Raw genomic sequence first — 20,407 nt, forward strand, 5'->3', positions numbered from 1 at the left:
GGCACCAAGCACCCCATCAAGTCTCCTGAACACCTCCAATGATGGTGACTCCACCACCTCACCAGGCAGCCCGTTCCAATGGGCAATCACTCTCTCTGTGTAGAACTTCTTCCTAACATCCAGCCTAAACCTCCCCTCATGCAGCTTGAGACTGTGTCCTCTTGTTCTGGTGCTGGTTGCCTGGGAGAAGAGACCAACATCCACCTGTCTACAACCTCCCTTCAGGTAGTTGTAGAGAGCAATAAGGTCACCCCTGAGTCTCCTCCAGACTAAGCAACCCCAACTCCCTTAGCCTCTCCTCATAGGTCTCCTGTGGGAGCAATACTTCTGTCAAGAGCAACAACATTTATCAGGAGACAAGTATCTCACAAGGCTGTGGCCCTCAGATTTCTAGTGTTGGTCTGTCTGGAGTGCTTCATTGTGTTTTCTGAGCTAACTGGGGGCTTTTACTTAATTTGCCATCATTTCCAAGTAACTATTGCATTAGTGGAATAAACTGGCCTCCCTAAGCAGGATTGAAATGTCCAGATGCAGCTATCTCTAGGCTAGAAGTCTACACAGCAGTGCCTTGTTCAGACTATGGATAAAGGCTTACCTAAACTGCAGTTGATCCTGTTCTCAGCTGTCTGTCAGAGGTGTCAGACGAGCTGTGCCCTGAGGAGGGCCTCTTTTTCTCTGCTACGGATGTCCTAGATAATGAGCTAATGATCCAATGCATTGACATGCACACTTCAGAAACTGAACTCCTTAAAATCAGATGAGCTGAATCCCACACCTACAGATTCCCTTTGTTGTCTGATCTGCTCTTGGTACCTTGCCACAAGGAGCTAAGCCAGCTCTATGCTTTCCTAGGCTACTGCACTGGCTGGGGAGACCCCCACTACATGACTTTTGATGGACTGTACTACAGCTTCCAAGGAAACTGTACCTATGTCCTGGTGGAAGAGATTAACAAGAAAGTGGACAACTTTGGTGTCTACATTGATAACTACCACTGTGATACAAGGGATGTGGTCTCCTGTCCTCGGACCCTCATTGTGAGGCACGAGACTCAGGAAGTGCGCATGGCCACCGTCACACCAAACACTATGGAAGTGGAGGTAAGCAAGGATGACACCTTTGGGTTCTTCCCTGAAAGATTCATACAGCATCTGCCTGATCATTATATTCACAGTGTTAAAGAAAAAAAATGGTCTAAAAAGCTGCTGAGGGGCCTGGAGCATCTCTGTGAGAAGGAAAAGCAAAGAGACCTGTGGCTGTTGAGCACAAAGGAGAGCAGCCTCAAAGCTCACCAATAGCTATTCCAATGGCACATTCCAATGGCAAATTACTCTCTCTGGGAAGAACTTTCTCCTCACTGCCAGCCTAAACTTTGCCTGGCACAACTTGAGACTGTGTCCTCTTGTTCTGGTGCTGGTTGCCTGGGAGATGAGACCAACCCCCACCTGGCTACAACCTTCTTTCAGGTAGTTGTAGACAGCAATGAGGTCTCCCCTGAGCCTCCTCTTCTCCAGGCTAAGCAACCTCAGCTCCCTCAGCCTCTCCTCACAGGGCTGTGCTCCAGACCCCTCCCCAGCCTCGTTGCCCTTCTCTGGACACCTTCAAGTCTCTCAATGTCCTTCTTAAACTGAGGGGCCCAGAACTGGACACAGGACTCAAGGTAGATCTACTATTGCTGAGTAAAAGCAGTAGTGTTAGCTCCATATAGATTTAAATGAATAATACAGATTTTGGCTTATTTCTTTCATCTTTCTACAAGTATGCTCCCTTTATGTAATGAAAGTTATGCCTGTGTGCACTAGGAATTTAGGAGGATTTTCTGTTGCATTGTCACAAGGTGTCCTTGGTGCCACAGTCATTCCAATAAACCTGTTGAGTGCTGGAATTTAGCTGGCTGAAACTCTGAGTTTTAGCCTAGGTTATCAGGTGCTGATAAGCCTTTTCTTTTTGGCTCAGAGTAGAAGTTTGTAACATAAAAGGGACACTTATTTCAAACTAAAAGCACATTAGAATCCTAGAATCATTTTGGTTGGAGAAGACCTTTAAGATCATATATCCCAACCATTATCACAGGTGTCACAGTATCACAGTATATTAGAGGTTGGAAGGGACCTCAAGAGATCATCTAACTACCAAGGCTGGTGATAAACCATGTCCCTCAGCACCACATCCCTGCCTCTTTTAAAGATTTCCAGGGCTAAGGATTCAACCACCTTCTTGGGCAGCCTGTTCCAATGTTTGAAAACAGTGAAGAAGTTTCTTCCCATGTCCCACCAAAACCTCCCCTGGTGCAACTTGAGGCCTTTACATTCTGTCTCCAACGCAAGCTAATGAAGGAGTCAGTTGTTTTCTAGAGCCAAACTAAACATGCCTCCCTTCTGGTTTCTTTTGTTAACTAGGTGACAGTAAACAAACAGCAAGTGGCTTTGCCTTACAAGAAATTTGGTGTGCTCATCTACAAGTCAGGCATAAACAGCGTGGTGGAAATCCCTGAACTGAAGATGAATGTGACCTACAATGGCTTGTCCTTTTCCATCAAGATGCCCTACAGCCTGTTTGGCAACAACACTCAAGGACAGTGTGGTAAGGGCTTACTCTGGTCATTTGGGTGCTGTCAGAAAACCACAAAGAGGGAAAGGACAGCCCTGCCAGAAGGATGAGTGGAATTTGATAACAAATGTGTGAGTGAATCATAGTATCGTACTATCAGTCAGGGTTGGAAGGATCATCCAGTTCCAACCCCCCTGCCATGGGCAGGGACACCCCACACTAGATCAGCCTGGCCACAGCCTCAGCCAGCCTGGCCTTAAACACCTTCAGGGATGGAGCCCCAACCACCTCCCTGGACAACCCATTCCAGGGCTTCACCACTCTCATGGGGAAGAACTTCCTCCCCACCTCCAGCTTCATTCCATTCCCCCTAGTCCTATCACTCCCTGAGATCCTGAGAAGTCCTTCCCCAGCCTTCCTGTAGGCCCCCTTCAGATACTGAATCCTTCTCCCCTCTTCCATTCTAGGTACCTGCAATAACAATACTGCAGATGACTGCATGATGCCAAATGGGATGCTTGCAGAAAACTGTGAAACCATGGGAGATCACTGGCAAGTTGTTGATCCCTCCAAACCACAGTGCTCTCCAGGATTATCTCCTACAAAGTCACCCAGCATAACCACGGTGCAGCCTTGCAAAGAATCTGCCATCTGTGAGCTGCTCCGGGGAAGGTAGGCATTCCTCTGGGGGCTGGAAGCCTTCTCTCCTCAAATTAGGTGGCAATTGGAGGTTTCATTTCTCTGTATAAAGTGCTTCTAGCTATTACTGTGTGGGTTGCTTCTGTTCTTTTTACTGTTTCTCGGTGTCATTCTTTGCTGATAGTTTGATTCCAACCTTCTGGTTACTACATCAACTGTTCTTGATACTCTCATGTTCTACATTCTCTGCCCTCCACTGTCCTGTGCTGTTGCCTTTCCCCACACTCACTCAGGAGACAACAGCCCAAGTGAATCTTCATTTTGGAATGGCATGTCAGTACTGAGAAAAAGAAGAAATCAAAGTAATCTCTTTAGAAAAGTAGGTCATGGTTCCACTTGGTAACATTCTGTCCTGGACAGAAGATGCTGGTGTCAGAGTGTTTTGTAGCTGAGGGGAGAAAATGTTAAGCATGTGTCACAGATTCACAGATTGCATTAAGTTGGAAGGGACCCTCAGAGGGCATCTTGTGCAACCCCCCCTGCAGTCTGCAGGGACACCTCCAACAAGATCAGGCTAGTGCCTGGGACACATCAAGTCTGATCTTGAATGTCTCCAGGGATGGGCCCTGAATCACATTCCTGGACAACCTCTGTCAGTATTTCACCACTCTCAATGTAAAGAACTTCCTTCTGATGTCCTATCTAAATCTCCCCTCCTCCACTTTCAAACCATTGTCCCTCGTCCTATCCCCTCAGGCCCTTCCAAACAGTCCCTCCCCAACCTTCCTGTAGCCCCCTTCAGATATTGTAATTGGAAGCTCAACAGGAGCCAGCAGTGAGCACTTGCAGCCCAGAAAACCAGTAACATCCTGGGCTGCATCCAGAGAAGCATAGCCAGCAGGGACAGGGAGGGGATTCTCCCCCTCTACTCTGCTCTGGTGAGACCTCACCTGGAGCACTTCATCCAGTTCTGGAGCCTCCGTTACAGGAAGGCTCTGGAGGTGCTGGAAGGTGTCCAGAGGAGAGCCACAAGGATGAGCAGAGGGCTGGAGGTGCTCTGCTCTGGAGACAGCCTGAGAGAGTTGGGGTTGTGCAGGCTGGAGAGGAGAAGGCTCCTGGGAGACCTAATTGTGGACTTCCTGTATCAGAAGGGGGCTTCAAGAAATCTGGGGAGGGACCTTTTAGGGTGTCAGGGATTGATAGGACTGGGGGGTATGGAGTAAAACTAGAAGTGGAGAGATTGAGATTGGATGTTAGGAAGAAGTTCTTCCCCATGAGGGTGGTGAGAGCCTGGCACAGGTTGCCCAGGGAGGTGGTGGAAGCCTCATCCCTGGAGGTTTTTGCAGCCAAGCTGGATGTGGCTGTGAGCAACCTGCTGTGGTGTGAGGTGTCCCTGCCCATGGCAGGGGGGTTGGGGCTGGCTGATCCTTGAGGTCCCTTCCAGCCCTGACAATTCTGTGATTCTATGACAGCAGAATTATGGCACTGAATAACAACATTACAATTTTCCAATCCATTGCTTGTCTTTTCTGGTCCTCCTGGAGGACTCAACTCTGTGGGGTGTTTTTCTTAAAGGCTGGAAAGTGCCACACTAACCATGAGAACTGTTTCTGCTTCTAGTGTGTTTCAGCCATGCCACGGTGCCGTCAACCCGGACAAGTACTATGCAGCCTGCGTGTTTGATAGCTGTGCGCTGCCCAACTTAGACCTGGAATGCTCAAGTCTGCAGATCTATGCTGCCACCTGTGCTGATCAAAATGTGTGCATTGACTGGAGAAGTCACACCAATGGTGTCTGCTGTAAGTATTTGGCCATTTGTCTTGGAATTAGTAGGGAAGCTTAGGTGGCATGTCCTAATGGTGAGTCATATCGCTGCCCAAGCAGTGGTGACACCAATGGATCACACCTCCTGCTTTCTGCAAGGTATTTTACAGGCAACATCTTTGAGCAATGGGAAGCATTTATTATTGGGAAGCAAAAATATAAATCTCTTGACTGTGCCAGAAACATCTGTAACAAGAGACAGTTGTTTGCACACAGGCAGCTTTCTGAGGCTGAGGGAGCTGGGGCTGCTTAGCCTGGAGAAGAGGAGGCTCAGAGGAGACCTTCTTGCTCTCTATAACTCCCTGAAGGGAAGCTGTAACCAGGTGGGGGTTGGTCTTTTCTCACAGGCAAGCAGTGACAGAATGAAAGCACACAGTCTCAAGCTGCACCAGGGAAGGTTTGGGCTGGATGTTAGGAAGAAATTCTTCACAGAAATAGAGATTGGCCACTGGAATGTACTGCCCAGGGAGGTGGTGGAGTCCCCATCCCTGGAGGTGTTGAAGAAGAGCCTGGGTGAGGCACTTGGTGCCATGGTTTAGTTTCTTAGATGGTGTTGGGTGATAGGTTGGACTTGATGATCTCTGAGGTCTTTTCCAACCTGGTCCATTCCATTCCATTCCATTCCATTCCATTCCATTCCATTCCATTCCATTCCATTCTGTATTTAGTTACTTGTTTTCATAGAATCAGAACCATAAATGTTGGAAAAGACCTCTAAGATCACCAAGTCCAACCATCAACCCAACACCACCACAGCCATCAAGCCATGTCCCTAAGAGCCATGGCCACATATTCCTTGAATACCTCCAGGGATGGTGACTCCATCACATCCTTGGGCAGCCTCTTCCAATCCCTGGCCACTCTTGCAGGAAATAAATTGTTCCTAATATCCTACCTAAACCTGTTCTGGATGCAGTCAGAAGATGACAGAGGGTAAAGATACACTTTTCCCTTGAGAAATTGGGCAAAAGAGACCAAAATTATGGAAAAAAGATAGAGTGGTTGAGATGTAGACTCTTTACTTTACCTCCTTAATGTAAATTGTGCTGGTGGCTAAATGGCATAAAATAGAGAGATGTGAGTCTGATATCTGGGGTTTGGGGCTGATTTTTCCTTTGCTTCTCAAGATTGTCAAAGGTGCATAAGCAAATGAGTCACCAGTCTTTAATTTCTTAGCATGAGGTCCCAGGGCTTTTATATAATCTTACTGAGCTCTTCCTCCCTTTTCTTCTTTTCTCCCCTTCCAGCTTATACGTGTCCCTCAGAGAAAGAATACAGAGCATGTGGTCCTATTCAAGAGACAACCTGCAAATCAAGGTAAATAATTCCTTCACAGTTACTCATGGCTCTTAGCACCCTGCAGTCACAGGTGGATGAGAGACAACAGCCTCTTGTCATCTCATAAACTGTCAAATTTGGTACCACTGGTCTCTTGATCCTCAATCTGGCTGCCTCTAGTGTTCATGTTGTTTGGTGACAACAGACCTGAATGCTGACCATCCTGAAATGACAGAGCACCTCTGGAGCACCTCTCCTATGGAGACAGACTGAGAGAGCTGAGGTTGTTCAGTCTGGAGAAGAGAAGGCTCTGAGGAGACCTTCTTGTGGCCTTCCAGTATCTGAAGGGGGCCTACAGGAAAGCTGGAGAGGGTGTCAGGGATTAATAGGACTGGGGGAAATGGAGTAAATCTAGAAATGGGTAGATTCAGATTGGATGGTAGGAAGAAGTTCTTCCCCACGAGGTGGTGAGACACTGGCACAGGTTGCTCAGGGAGGTGGTGGAAGCCTCATCCCAGGAGGCTTTAAAGGCCAGGTTGGATGTGGCTGTGAGCAACCTGCTGTAGTGTGAGGTGTCCCTGCCCATGGCAGGGGGATTGGAAGTGGCTGATCCTTGAGGTCCCTTCCAACCCTGACAATTCTATGATTCTATTTAAATAGACACTTCTATAACTGGTAGGAAGAAGAAATAGACACTTCTGTAACTTTAGGAAGAAATTCTTCACAAACAGATTGCCCAGGGAGGTGGTAGAAGCCCTACCCCTGGAGGTTTAAGGCCAGGCTGGATGTGGCTCTGAGCAACCTGCTCTAGTGTGAGGTGTCTCTGTCCATGGCAGGGGCATTGGAACTGGATGATCCTTGAGGTCCCTTCCAACCCTGAGAGTTCTATGATGATTCTATGTGCACATCATTTGCCACGCTGCCTTCAGTGAGAGGCTGTTTGGCACAATCCTCCACTGCCTGCCTGTGACAGTAACAGTGTTCCTTGCAATATTTTGTCTCATGCAGTTCACAAAATCAAACTTCCACTAAGCAAGTGGAAGGCTGCTTCTGTCCCAATGGAACTATGCTCTATGACTCCAGCATAGATGTCTGCGTCAAAACCTGCGGTGAGTCTTACTGCTTCACTTGGAGGCTGTGCTGGCTTCTGCCTTGTTGTTTCCTTCTCATGTATGCAACATAGATCAGGTTTTGGGCAGCACTCAAGCAACATATGGAGGAGATGTCTACTGTTATATGGATGGTAATGGAGATTTGTGTTGGTGTTTTCACAGGCTGTGTTGGAATGGACATGATACCGAGAGAGGTAGGCTGCTATGTGCTTTTGCCTTTCACGTAGAGGTTGAAGGTGGGGAGAGGAGAGTGGTCTTTGTTTTGGGCTCTCTCAGCTTTTCATTTCTGTTTTTACTGCTGTTCTTTTTAACTGGTGACCATGTAATCACTCCCTTTTTCTTTAACAACAGTTTGGGGAAAGGTTTACAGTGGACTGTCAGGACTGCATTTGCCTGGAAGGTGGAAACGGCATTGTGTGTGCGCCTCATACATGTCCTGCACAAGAGCAGACCGCTTGTGATGGAGAAGGTTTCTATAAGGTCGCTGTGGTCAACTCGGAAGATGCTTGCTGCCCCATCAACTCCTGCAGTAAGTTTATACTTTTCTTTCTACTCTTTCTGTATCTTTTAGGAAGAGAAAGGAAAAGAGAACTAAAGTAGGCTAGCACCAGAGACCTGCAGCAGGGAGTCACAAGACAGGATCTTTCCCCATGCTTTCTAAATTCAGCTTGCCTAGTGTTAGGGAAAATAAGGGTGAATACTGCACTGACTCAATATAACTGAACCTGTAGCTCAGGACCACTTTTTATTCAAGTAAAATGCAGATAGAGTATGGAATTCTACGTGGGTTTTCATTCTGCAGCAGTTACCTGCAACCTTAAAGAGAATAACTACTGTCCCCTACTTCTCTGCCAAGAGCTGTGATACTGTTTTAGCACCTGGAGGACCTGCACTCTTCCCTAGCAGTGGGGAGTCTATCTAACATGCTTTGCTAGATGCCTGTCTCTAGCAGCTGTGATTAAATGTGCTTTCTGGCTCATTCCCTTTCTTATTTTGCTTTGTTTTCAGAATGCAACACAAGCCTGTGCACATCTACAGCTCCCAAGTGTAGTCTAGGGTTTGAAGTTCAATCTTATATTCCCAGTGGCAAGTGCTGTCCTGTGTACCAGTGTGGTAAGTCCCTTGAAAACATATTACTCTGATTAGCATTACCTATGATATAATTAGCATCACACCTAGTTAGACATGCAATAAGCATGCAATAGCCTGTTGAAAGGGGGTAACAAACACAGACAACATCTACTAAGAAGTTACCACTAACACTGTTTATGGTGAATAACTACAAAATCAGACACAGTATGAGTGGCTCAAGTTCGGTTTTCCTGGTTCTAAGTACCTGTAAGAACAAGTACAGAACCAACTGGGGCTGGTAAAAAGTTCCTGTCAGCATCTCCAGGAGAAAGGTAGCTTTGCAAAGATGGCTTTTGGTCTTAGCAACTGAGTCCAAGGGCACGAGATTTAACACATCTCAGTTCTGGGTTCTACACATTGGCCACAACAACCCCAGGCAGTGCTACAGGCTGGGATCAGAGTGGCTGGAGAGCAGCCAGGCACAAAGGGACCTGGGGGTAGTGGTTGACAGCAGCTGAACATGAGCCAGCAGTATGCCCAGGTGGCCAAGAAGGCCAATAGCATCCTGGCCTGCACCAGGAAGAGTGTGGCCAGCAGGAGCAGGGAGGTCATTGTGCCCTGTGCTCAGCACTGCTGAGGCCACACCTTGAGTCCTGTGTCTACTTCTGGGCTCAACAGTTTAGGAAAGAATTCGAGTTGCTGGAAGGTGTCCAGAGAAGGGCAATAAAGCTGGGGAGGGGTCTGGAGCACAGCCCTGTGAGGAGAGGCTGAGGGAGCTGGGGTTGCTTAACCTGGAGAAGAGGAGGCTCAGGGGAGACCTTCTTGCTCTCTACAACTCCCTAAAGGGAGGCTGTAGCCAGGTGGGGGTTGGTCTCTTCTGCCAGGCACCCAGCACTAGAACAAGAGGACACAGTCTCAAGCTGTGCCAGGGGAGGTTCAGGCTGGAGGTTAGGAAGAAGTTCTTCCCAGCAAGAGAGATTGGCCATGGGAATGTGCTGCCTAGGGAGGTGGTGGAGTCACCATCACTGGAGGTGTTTAAGAGGAGACTGGATGAGGCACTTGGAACCATGGTTTAGTTGATCAGATGGTGCTGGGTGATAGGTTGGACTTGATGATCTCTGAGGTCTTTTCCAACCTGGTTAATTCTGTATTCTGAATCAAAACATGACTGGCACCTGTGAAGTGGCCATTCTTGGCTAAGCACTGCACTGCCTACATATTGCACGTGCAGTATTTGTTCTTATACTTCACATGTGTCAGATCTGCTACCAGAAATGGGGAACAAGCAATGCATTTGACCATAAGCATTGTGGAAGAAATGAGTTGGAGTGTTAGAGAACTAGAGTGGGGTGAAGACCTCTTTTTGTTCCTTCCTCTCTGTAACCATCTAATTCTTTGCTTGTTAACAGTTCCCAAGGGAGTTTGTGTTCATGAGAATGCTGAGTTCTTGGTAAGTTCCTATTTCAACAGTCTTCTGAAAATGATTAAGAGACTACTCAGGGTACTTTATCAGGAGGGCTGTGAGCAGCTTTGTCTAATACAATCAGTGCTTCAGAAATGTTTAAGTTCCCATCAGGAGTTCACCAATTACACAAAGTCCAAATATTTCCTGAACAGATTGAAAGGCTGAAGAACTGTTTGCAGGTCTGTACCAGAGAGAGGTTTGGGGTTAGAGTTGAGTCAGGCCACATGAACTGTCAGCAGGAGGCAGGATGGCCTTGAACAACAGCAGCTGATTAAAAACCCAACCTATGACATGATTGCACTTTTAAGACCCTGCTTTCAAAACTGGAAAGATTTGTACAAAGTATTATTCTGACCAGATTTAGATCTTAGTAAATTCTCTTTGGTCTAGCAGCTGGTTTCTTTATGATACCTGTCATTTTAATATCTGAGTTTATATGGGTTTAATATAGGGCTGGTGGGTTTAATAGAGGGTTGATAGTTTAAATGTAGGGCTGTATGGGTCTAATATTGGCCTGTCTAGGCTTGGGATTTGTCTAGGCTTAGGATTTGTCTAGGTTTAATATCAGAGTTCATCATTGCTGTATAAAGCTGTATAGGCTCAGGATTTGTCTAGGCTTAGGATTTGATTAGGTTTAGTATTAGAGTTTATCATTGCTGCATAGGCTTAGGATTTGTCTAGGCTTAGGACTTGATTAGGTTTAATATCAGAGTTCATCATTGCTGTATAAAGCTGTATAGGCTTAGGATTTGTCTAGGCTTAGGATTTGTCTAGGTTTAATATCAGAGTTTATCATTGCTGTATAAGGCTGTATAGGTTTAAGATTTGTCTAGGCTTAGGACATGTCTAGGCTTAGGATTTGATTAGGTTTAGTATTAGAGTTTCTCATTGCTGTATAGGCTTAGGATTTGTCTAGGTTTAGGATTTGTCTAGGCTTAGGATTTGTCTAGGTTTAATATCAGAGCTCATCATTGCTGTATAAAGCTGTCTAGGCTTAGGATTTGTCTAGGCTTAGGATTTGATTAGGTTTAGTATTAGAGTTTCTCATTGCTGTATAAGGCTGTATAGGTTTAAGATTTGTCTAGGCTTAGGATTTGTCTAGACTTAGGATTTGATTAGGTTTAGTATTAGAGTTTATCATTGCTGTATAGGCTTAGGATTTGTCTAGGTTTAATATCAGAGTTCATCATTGCTGTATAAAGCTGTATAGGCTTAGGATTTGTCTAGGTTTAATATTAGAGTTTATCATTGCTGTATAGGTTTAGGATTTGTCTAGATTTAGGATTTGTCTAGATTTAGGATTTGTCTAGGCTTAGGATTTGTATAAGTTTAATATCAGAGTGTATCACTGCTGTATAAGGCTGTATAGGTTTAAGATTTGTCTAGGCTTAGGACTTGTCTAGGCTTAGGATTTGATTAGGTTTAGTATTAGAGTTTCTCATTGTTGTATAGGCTTAGGATTTGTCTAGGTTTAGGATTTGTCTAGGCTTAGGATTTGTCTACATTTAATATCAGAGTTCATCATTGCTGTACAAAGCTGTCTAGGCTTAGGATTTGTCTAGGCTTAGGATTTGATTAGGTTTAGTATTAGAGTTTATCATTGCTGTGTAAGGCTGTATAGGTTTAGGGTTTGTCTAGATTTAGGATTTCTCTAGGCTTAGGATTTGTCTACTTTTAGGATTTGTCTAGGTTTAATATCAGAGTTTATCAGTGCTGTGTAAGGCTGTATAGGTTTAGGATTTGTCTAGATTTAGGATTTGTCTAGATTTAGGATTTGTCTAATTTAGGATTTGTCTAGGTTTAATATCAGAGTTTATCAGTGCTGTGTAAGGCTGTATAGGTTTAAGATTTGTCTAGGCTTAGGATTTGTCTAGGCTTAGGACTTGATTAGGTTTAATATCAGAGTTCATCATTGCTGTATAAAGCTGTATAGGCTTTGGATTTGTCTAGGCTAAGGATTTGTATAGGTTTAATATCAGAGTTTTATCATTGCTGTATAAGGCTGTATAGGTTTAAGATTTGTCTAGGCTTAGGACTTGTCTAGGCTTAGGATTTGATTAGGTTTAGTATTAGAGTTTATCATTGCTGTATAGGCTTAGGATTTGTCTAGGTTTAGGATTTGTCTAGGCTTAGGATTTGTCTACTTTTAGGATTTGTCTAGGTTTAATATCAGAGTTTATCAGTGCTGTGTAAGGCTGTATAGGTTTAGGATTTGTCTAGATTTAGGATTTGTCTAGATTTAGGATTTGTCTAATTTAGGATTTGTCTAGGTTTAATATCAGAGTTTATCAGTGCTGTGTAAGGCTGTATAGGTTTAGGATTTGTCTAGGCTTAGGATTTGTCTAGGTTTAGGCTTTGTCTAGGTTTAATATCAGAGTTTGTCAGTGCTGTGTAAGGCTGCAGTAAAGACACAAGTTAAACTAAATTCAGAAATGTCTGTCACATGGTGTCATGCCTTATTAATATACCACTAATATATTAATCTTTGTTTGCTTCCTTCAAATTTCCAGCCTAATTCCTCAGTCTTTGTTGACAAGTGCCAGAACTGTGTCTGCACTAGCAATGTGAACTCCAGCACGCAGCTGAACATCATCTCGTGTGAATACGTTCCGTGCAACACAGTTTGTCAGCCAGTAAGTGACAAACTGAAACAACAAACCCCCAAACCAGCCATGTGTGTGGAAAGCAGTTTGGTTAATGAGTGATGTAAGCAAAGCACAAGAGGCAGAACGGTGGAGTTCAAACCCAGTGTGGGTACCAACTCTCCTGGAGCAGTCTGCTGTGTGAAGCCTGCCTGTGTAATTTGCAGTGTTCAGTGCATGTTGGCAGGATTAGCTGGGGAGTTTCTGTAGTGCAAGGTCCTGCACCTGGATCAGGGCAACCCCAAGCATAAGTACAGGCTGAGAGATGAGTGGATGGAGAGGAGCCCTGAGGAGACAGTCTTGAGGGTGCTGGGGGGTGAAAAGTTGGATATGAGGCAGCAATGTGTGCTCACAGCCCAGCCCCAGCCATGTCCTGGGCTGATCTCCAGCAGCATGGGCAGCAGGGGCAGGGAGGGGATTCTGCCCCTCTGCTGTGCTCTGCTGAGACCTCCCCTGCAGTGCTGGGGCAGCTCTGGAGCCCTCAGCACAGCTTAGACAGGGATCTGTTGGAGTGGGGCCAGAGGAGGACATAGCAATGCTGGGAGGGCTCTGCTGTGAAGCCAGACTGAGAGAGTTGGTCTTGGTCAGCCTGGAGAAGAATAGGCTCCAGGGAGACCTGGTGGCCTTTCAGTGCTTCAAGGGACTGATCAGATAACTGGGAACAAACTTTTTACAAGGGTTTGTACTGGGAACAAAGGGTGATGGCTTTAAACTGAAAAAGGGTAGGCTTTAGATTAGAAATAAGGAGAAATTTCTCCTCTGTGAGGGTGGTGATGCATGGGAGCAGCTTAACACAAGTTGCCCAGAGTAGCTGTGGATGCCTCCTCTCTGGAAATGCCCAAGGACAAGTTGGACGGGTCTCTGAGCAACCAGATCTAGTAGAAGGTGTCCCTGTTCATGGCAAGGGGAAATGGAACTGGATGATCTTTAAGGTCTCTTCCAAGGCAAACCATTCTGTGATCAATGGAATGATATTTAATTATTAGGCTTATTTATCACAGCCTTTCAATTTATTCCATCAGTTGTCTGCTTTTATTACTTGTCTCCCACTGGGTTGGAACACAGAAAGGCCTGAACCCAATCTATGAATGGGTTAGTATTTTGTTATTGATTCCTCAAAAATGCATTTATCACAGTGCTTTCATTTCTAATTCCTAGGGCTATGAGCTTCAGGCAGAGAATGGTGAATGCTGTGGAAAATGTGTGCAGACTAAGTGTGTTATACACGCACAGAACGACTCCAACCTCATCCTGAGTGTAAGTATGCTCTACACCTTACATCCCTGCCTTATCTAGTTGAGGATGTCTCTGCTGACTGCAGAGGGGCTAGGAGTATCACACAGTATCACAGTATCACTTAGGTTGGAAAGGACCTCGAGGATCATTGAGTCCAACCTATCAACACAGACCCCATGACTAGACCATGGCACCAAGTGCCACGTCCAATCTCCCCTTGAACGCCTCCAGGGTCGATGACTCCACCACCTCCCTGGGCAACCCGTTCCAATGACGAATGACTCGCTCGGTGAAGAATTTCCTCCTCACCTCGAGTCTAAACCTCCCCTGGCACAGCTTGAGACTGTGTCCCCTTGTTCTGGTGCTGGTTGCCTGGGAGAAGAGGCCAATCCCTTCCTGGCTACAACCACCTTTCAGGTAGTTGTAGATGGCCTTTGGGTGTCCCTTCCAATCCAGACTGTTCTATGAGTCTATGATTGTCAGTTCTCCCTTTCAGAGAGGGAACATCTCCTTGCCAGGGCTAAGGCTTAGTGCAACTTTGCACCTGAAAGGCCAAAGGTTTACCTAAAGCAAAGCCTATCTCCAAGGTTTTTTGGCCTGAAGGAAGGACTCAGGAAATCAAGTTTCCTGGGAGGCTCTTCCTGGAATCCAATCCCATTGGAAGGGTTTTCCTTGCGTGCTCTGGAAGCTTGGCCTTTGCTGTGTTGTTTGATGTCTGAGTGCTGAAAAGCACCAGTAAGGCCTGAGTAGGAAATGAGTAGGAAATGCCCCTGTAGGGTGGAAGTTTAGGATTGTTCTTAATTACCACATAACAGTTTAGCTCACCCTGGGCATGGATGATTTTGTTTACAACTTTAATGTACTCAACAAACTTTAGAGGGATTTATGTTTTCCAAGGGAAATCTGGGTAAGATTCTCTTCACCTATGGCATACTGCAAGACATATGAGAATCTGTACCTCCAGTGGCTCTTAACCTAAAAAGATTTGACTGGGAAGTCAGAGGAAAGTAATTGTCAGAGGGCAGGAAAATTTCTGTCTGAGCTCCCTTCACCTTTCCTTATTGCATTTTGTGTTTCGCTTGCAGCCTGGGGAGTTCAAAAACGATCCTCAAAACAACTGCACCATCTATAGCTGTATAAACCTCCACGACCAGTTCATCTCCTCCACATCTGAGATCACCTGCCCAGCATTCAGTGAGGAAAGCTGCAAACCTGTAAGTGAGCAGGGAAAACTTACCCTCTACTCAGTGCAGAGATGGCTTCAGCCCGGTTCAGACACCTAACTAGCAACGGAAGGCCGGTTAAGCTCTTGATGACCGCTCACTGAAGTTTCCCAGTCCCCAGGACAGAAGTTTCTGCTGCACCCTGCACAGATCTTTAGGGTGCATAAAATAAGAGATATGGGTGAGAATTCAAGGCTTGTAGCTGGCAGCTGTCTCTCAGAAGCCAAAACACTGCTCAGGGCTGAGACACAGACTCCTTGCTGACTGCTCTGTGCAGTCTCTACAAGAACCAAGTTCTCTTGAATGCTACAAGCTGATCCCCCTGTAGGCTGCCAGTACCACCCTTCAGATACAAACATCTCCCAGAAAATAGTTTTTAGGTTTGATTCTGAGGGGGAAAAAATGTACAATGGCAACTTTGTAGAGTTCCTTCAAAGTATTATCTTTATTATCACAATCCTTTGCAGACTGATAGTCTTCAAGTCTGGACTATTCAGACCAGTGCTACAGATATCTTTGGTAGTTTCCAGCTGCTCTCCTCAGTTACTGCCCTAAAAGCCTCCTTAATATGGGGAACAAGAATAATGATGCAGTTTACTTTGATTGTTTCCAGCTGCTGAGGAATTGCTCTCCTCAGTTACTGCCCTAAAAGCCTCCTTAATACAGGGAAAGAAAATAATATAATTTCTCCTCTTTCTTTGTTCTTTTAGGGAACCATCACATTCTTGCCCAACGGTTGCTGCAGGACCTGTAAGTATACCTGAGCCAACAGCACAGGGAATGAGTTTTCCTCTTGAATCAGCCATTTTCCAACCACAGAGGTTGGAGAAGGGCCACGAGGATGATTAGAGGGCTGAAACACCTCTCCTATGAGGACAGACTGAGGGAGTTGGGGCTGGTCAGTCTGGAGAAGAGAAGGCTCCACAAGACCTTCTTGTGGCCTTCAGTATCTGAAGGGAGCTACAAGAAAGCTGGGGAGGGACTTTTAGGGTGTCAGGGAGTGATAGGACTGGGGGGGATGGAGCAAAACTAGAAATGGGTAGATTCAGATTGGATGGTAGGACAAAGTTCTTCACCACAAGGTGGTGAGACACTGGCACAGGTTGCCCAGGGAGATGGTAGAAGTCCCATCCCTGGAGGCTTTAAATGCCAGGCTGGATGTGGCTGTGAGCAACCTGCTGTAGTGTGAGGTGTCCCTGGCCACAACAGGGGGGTTGGAACTGGCTGAGCCTTGAGGTCCCTTCCAGCCCTGACAATTCCATGATTCTATTCAAACAGTCACTTCTATAACCAGTAGTCTGATGTCTCCAGGCAAGTTTAAACCAAAGCAGAAAGAGCACCAAAGACAATACCTTAAGTGAATAAGTGAAGCCCAGAGAGTGCTGAGCTGCAGGGAGATCCTGGAGCTATTTCACTGGAAGTGTTTTCTGCTCTTTCCCTGCAGGTGCACCTCTGGATAGCCCCACGCCGTGCTCTGTCCGCCAGAGGACTGACTTCATCGTCTACCAGGGCTGCCGCTCTCTGGAGAGAGTTGTCATGACTGAGTGTGAAGGAACATGTGGAACCTTCTCCATGTGAGTAAACTGATAGAACAATGAGATTTCAGCCCTGCTGGCACTGAGCTTGTTTATATAAAAGGAACAATAAATAGGTAGGCTACAGAATGGTAGAAGACCTGGAACCTGCTTGCCATGTCATGGGCATAAAGTTGTGAAGTCTGTGACTGAACAGTTGTTTTGTTTTAATACAGAGCAGAGAAGTGTATGACATTGTTATGGGCTTCAAACTAGAGAAGGGCAGATTTAGATTGGATGTTAGGAACAAGTTCTGCACCATGAGGGTGGTGAAACACTGCAATAGGTTGCCCAGGGAGGTAGTTGAGGCTCCTTCCCTCAAGATGTTCAAGGTGAGGCTTGAGAAGGTGCTGGGTAGCCTGATCTAGTTGGGAATGTCCCTGCTGACTGTAGAGGGGGTTGGACTGGATGACCTCTGGAGGTCCCTTCCATCCTGGACCATTATATTATAAGGTCTACTCATCCATTAATGTCCAGCTGTCATTTGTGTCAGATCATCTTGGCTTGAAACCACCACAACATGGATTATTTCCTGTGGTGGGAAGGAGCCCGGAGAGCAGCCAGGCTTGATGTCCCTAAACTGAAAAGCTGCTTCTCAAAGACTAACATCCAAAATGAAATGGTCCTACATCCTTTAAAGGAAGAGTCAAACATTGCACAGTTTTTGCCCAGTAAAGAAGTTAGAAAAGCAGTGCTGTAGGAGTGGTGTTAGTAGAGTAGTTTCACTCTAGGATTTTCTCTGAAACAGGAGACTCCATGAGGAAATGTCTCTAAGAAAGTGGCTAGTAGGACACCTGGGACTGAGCTACTAAAACACAGGAGGAATAGGATTCTTGCTCCTCAAAGAAGCTGTCACTGAATATGCCACAGGGCATATTACATGGGACAAAGCTGATTCACAGAGTGTGTTGGATTAGAAGGGACCCTCAAAAGACATCTTCTCCAACCCCCCTGCAGGCATCAGGGACATCTCCAGCTAGAGCAGGCTGCCCAAGGCCACATCAAGTCTTATCTTGAATGTCTCCAGGATTGAGGCCTCAGCCACATCCTTGGACAACCTGTTCCATGGTTTCACCACCCTCATTGTGTAGAACTTCCTCCTGATGTCCAACCTAAATTTCCCCTACTTGAGTTTCAAACCATTGCCTTTTGTCCCAATCTCAGGCTGATCCCCCATTAGCCAGGGGGATATCAGTGTGTGGAAATCCCTTAGCAGCTTAGAGTCTTGCCTCTGCACACAAACATGAGCAAAGGAGGAGTCTTGACACAGTTTATAGCCTGGTTAGGAATGGTGCTTGGGAAGCTGATGAGCACAAGGCTGCAAACAATCCTTCAGTGTGAGATGGGAATGGAGAGAGCTGGTGCTTCCCCTTCCTGTTAGTACTGGGATGTGCACTGGGATTCATGGGAGGCAACCATAACCCTTGTAGCCAACTGATGGATGTGATGCCACTGTAGATGGCATTACAGCCACTCACCTACACAGTTTCCTTATTCAGGTCAGGGCTTCATCTGCCTTTAATTGTGGACATCCTTCAGCACTTCCTTAGGGAAGCTGAGCTCATAGAACTCCCTGGGTGTTTTTTCTAGGACTAATCGGTTTGGCAGAAGGAAGTCTCAGGAAATGCAATGAATTTTAAAAGCACATTGTGATAACTGCTGCTCTGTCATGGGAGCTCAGCACTTGCATTAGCCACAGCTGTGGCTCTTCTACAGGTCTTAAATTATATGTAGGTGTTGGCTGAAGGCTGTGGGTTAGTGGTGACTTGGCAGTGCTGGGTTAAACTGCTTGAAGGCAGGTTGCAGCCAGCTGGGGGTTGGTCTCTTCTCCCAGGCAGCCAGCACCAGAACAAGAGGACACAGTCTCAAGCTGGGCAGGGGGAAGTTTAGGCTGGATCTTAGCAAGAAGTTCTTCACAGACAGAGAGATTGCCCTTTGGGATGGGCTGCCCAGGGAGGGGGTATGGCCAGTGTCCCTGGAGGTGTTTAAGAAGAGCCTGGATGGGGCATTTAGTGCCATGGTCTGGTTGATTAGTTAGGGTTGGGTGAATGGTTGGACTTGATGATCTTGGAGGTCCCTTCCAACCTGGTTGATTCTGTGAATCTGTGATCTTAAAGGTCTCTTCCAAACCGAGTGATTCTATGGTTTTATTCCAAACCTGTCACAGGAGTTCTGTGCCTCATTTGCTCCTTGCTGCTGGCACCGGGTAACGCTGCTGTTTCCTATCTTAACAGGTACTCTGTTGAGGCCAATTCCATGGACCACAGCTGTTCCTGCTGCAGGGAATCAGAGACTACAACGAAGGAAGTGACACTGCAATGCCCCGAAGGGGACACCATCACACATACGTATATGTATGTGGAGAGCTGCAGCTGTCAAGACACTGAGTGCCAAACCACAGAGAGGAAGTAGAGCAGGGAAGAAAATGACACTGCGCGCACTCTGAATCGCCTCAGGAGGGCCATCAGCTTAGCCTCAAAACGAAGGAGAAATAACCTTCAACGGTGATCTAAAAGGCCTATGCACCATTCTCTTCTTCCTTGGCTCATGCTGACCTTTGCATTTGCCTGGTTTCTGTACCCTGATTGTTCTCTGTGCATTGTTAATGCTGCTCTATTTATTTGTGGACGAAAGAAGGACACAAATTTGTATTCTTCCTGGTGGTGCATGGCCTTCTGGGGCCTTTTATAATCACCTCATTTCCTCTGAATGATTAAAAAAGCATCTCTCGAAACACAGGGGGTTTGGACTTATTCACGTGTGGTCTTGATGAGCCTGAGTTTGAAAAGATGAGACAAGATCCACCTGATGTTACAGGAAGTCCTCAGTGCCAGGCAAGATCATGGAACAGGTCATCTTGAGTGCAATCACACAGCACTTACAGGATGGCCAAGGGATCAGGCCCAGCCAGCATGGATTTAGGAAGGGCAGGTGCTGCCTGACCAACCTGAGCTCCTTCTATGATCAGGTGACTGCCTGGGGGCTGTGGGGCAGGCTGTGGATGTGGTCTGCCTGGACCTCAGCAAGGCCTTTGACACTGTCCCCCCATAGCATACTGCTGGCCAAGCTGTCAGCCCCTGGCTGGGACAGCAGCTCTCTGAGCTGGGTTAGGAACTGGCTGGAGGCTGAGCCCAGAGAGTGGTGGTGAATGGTGCCACAGCCAGCTGGCAGCCAGGCACCAGTGGAGTGCCCCAGGGATCAGTGCTGGGCCCTGTGCTCTTTAACATCTTCATTGATGATCTGGATGAGGGCATTGAGTCCATCAGCAGTGAATTTGCAGCTGACAGCAAGCTGGGGGCAGGAGTTGATCTGCTGGAGGGTAGAGAGGCTCTGCAGAGGGACCTTGCCAGGCTGGACAGATGGGCAGAGGCCAAGGGCAGGAGATTGAACACATCCAAGTGCCAGGTTCTGCACTTTGGCTACAACAACCCCATGCAGGGCTACAGGCTGGGGTCAGAGTGGCTGAGAGCAGCCAGGTGAAGAGGGACCTTGGGGTACTGGTTGATGGTAGGCTGAACATGAGCCTGCAGTATGCCCAGGCAGCCAAGAGGGCCAAGGGCATCCTGGCCTGCATCAGGAAGAGTGTGGCCAGCAGGAGCTGGGAAATCATTGTGCCCTGTGCTCAGCACTGGTTAGGCCACACCTTGAGTCCTGTGTCCAGTTCTGAGCCCCTCAGTTTAGGAAGGAGGTTGACTTGCTGGATGGTGTCCAGAGAAGGGCAACAAAGCTGGGGAGGGGTTTGGAACACAGCCCTGTGAGGAGAGGCTGAGGGAGCTGGGGTTGCTTAGCCTGG

At 46.7% G+C, this 20,407-nt stretch overlaps 1 protein-coding gene across 3 annotated transcripts in view; it reads left to right on the forward strand.

Moving 5' to 3' along the window:
• The window catches only part of MUC2 (mucin 2, oligomeric mucus/gel-forming), an 84,682-nt gene extending 65,334 nt beyond the window's left edge, over positions 1-19,348 (forward strand). For all 3 annotated transcript variants that reach the window (XM_068147781.1, XM_068147782.1, XM_068147783.1), the window contains 16 exons: positions 853-1,100; positions 2,400-2,583; positions 3,018-3,222; positions 4,810-4,988; positions 6,261-6,330; positions 7,300-7,400; positions 7,566-7,597; positions 7,755-7,932; positions 8,412-8,516; positions 9,884-9,924; positions 12,450-12,572; positions 13,740-13,838; positions 14,903-15,031; positions 15,751-15,790; positions 16,485-16,614; positions 18,849-19,348. In XM_068147781.1, the coding sequence (XP_068003882.1) occupies positions 853-1,100; positions 2,400-2,583; positions 3,018-3,222; positions 4,810-4,988; positions 6,261-6,330; positions 7,300-7,400; positions 7,566-7,597; positions 7,755-7,932; positions 8,412-8,516; positions 9,884-9,924; positions 12,450-12,572; positions 13,740-13,838; positions 14,903-15,031; positions 15,751-15,790; positions 16,485-16,614; positions 18,849-19,026 (2,042 nt within the window). In that variant the 3' untranslated portion in view covers positions 19,027-19,348. The remainder of the gene's footprint in view (positions 1-852; positions 1,101-2,399; positions 2,584-3,017; positions 3,223-4,809; positions 4,989-6,260; positions 6,331-7,299; positions 7,401-7,565; positions 7,598-7,754; positions 7,933-8,411; positions 8,517-9,883; positions 9,925-12,449; positions 12,573-13,739; positions 13,839-14,902; positions 15,032-15,750; positions 15,791-16,484; positions 16,615-18,848) is intronic.
• Positions 19,349-20,407: the final 1,059 nt, after the last annotated feature.

This window comes from Melanerpes formicivorus, unplaced genomic scaffold, assembly GCF_026170545.1.
Source record: "Melanerpes formicivorus ecotype bairdi unplaced genomic scaffold, bMelFor1.0.p_v2 SCAF_16, whole genome shotgun sequence".
NCBI classification, from domain to species: Eukaryota; Metazoa; Chordata; class Aves; order Piciformes; family Picidae; genus Melanerpes; species Melanerpes formicivorus.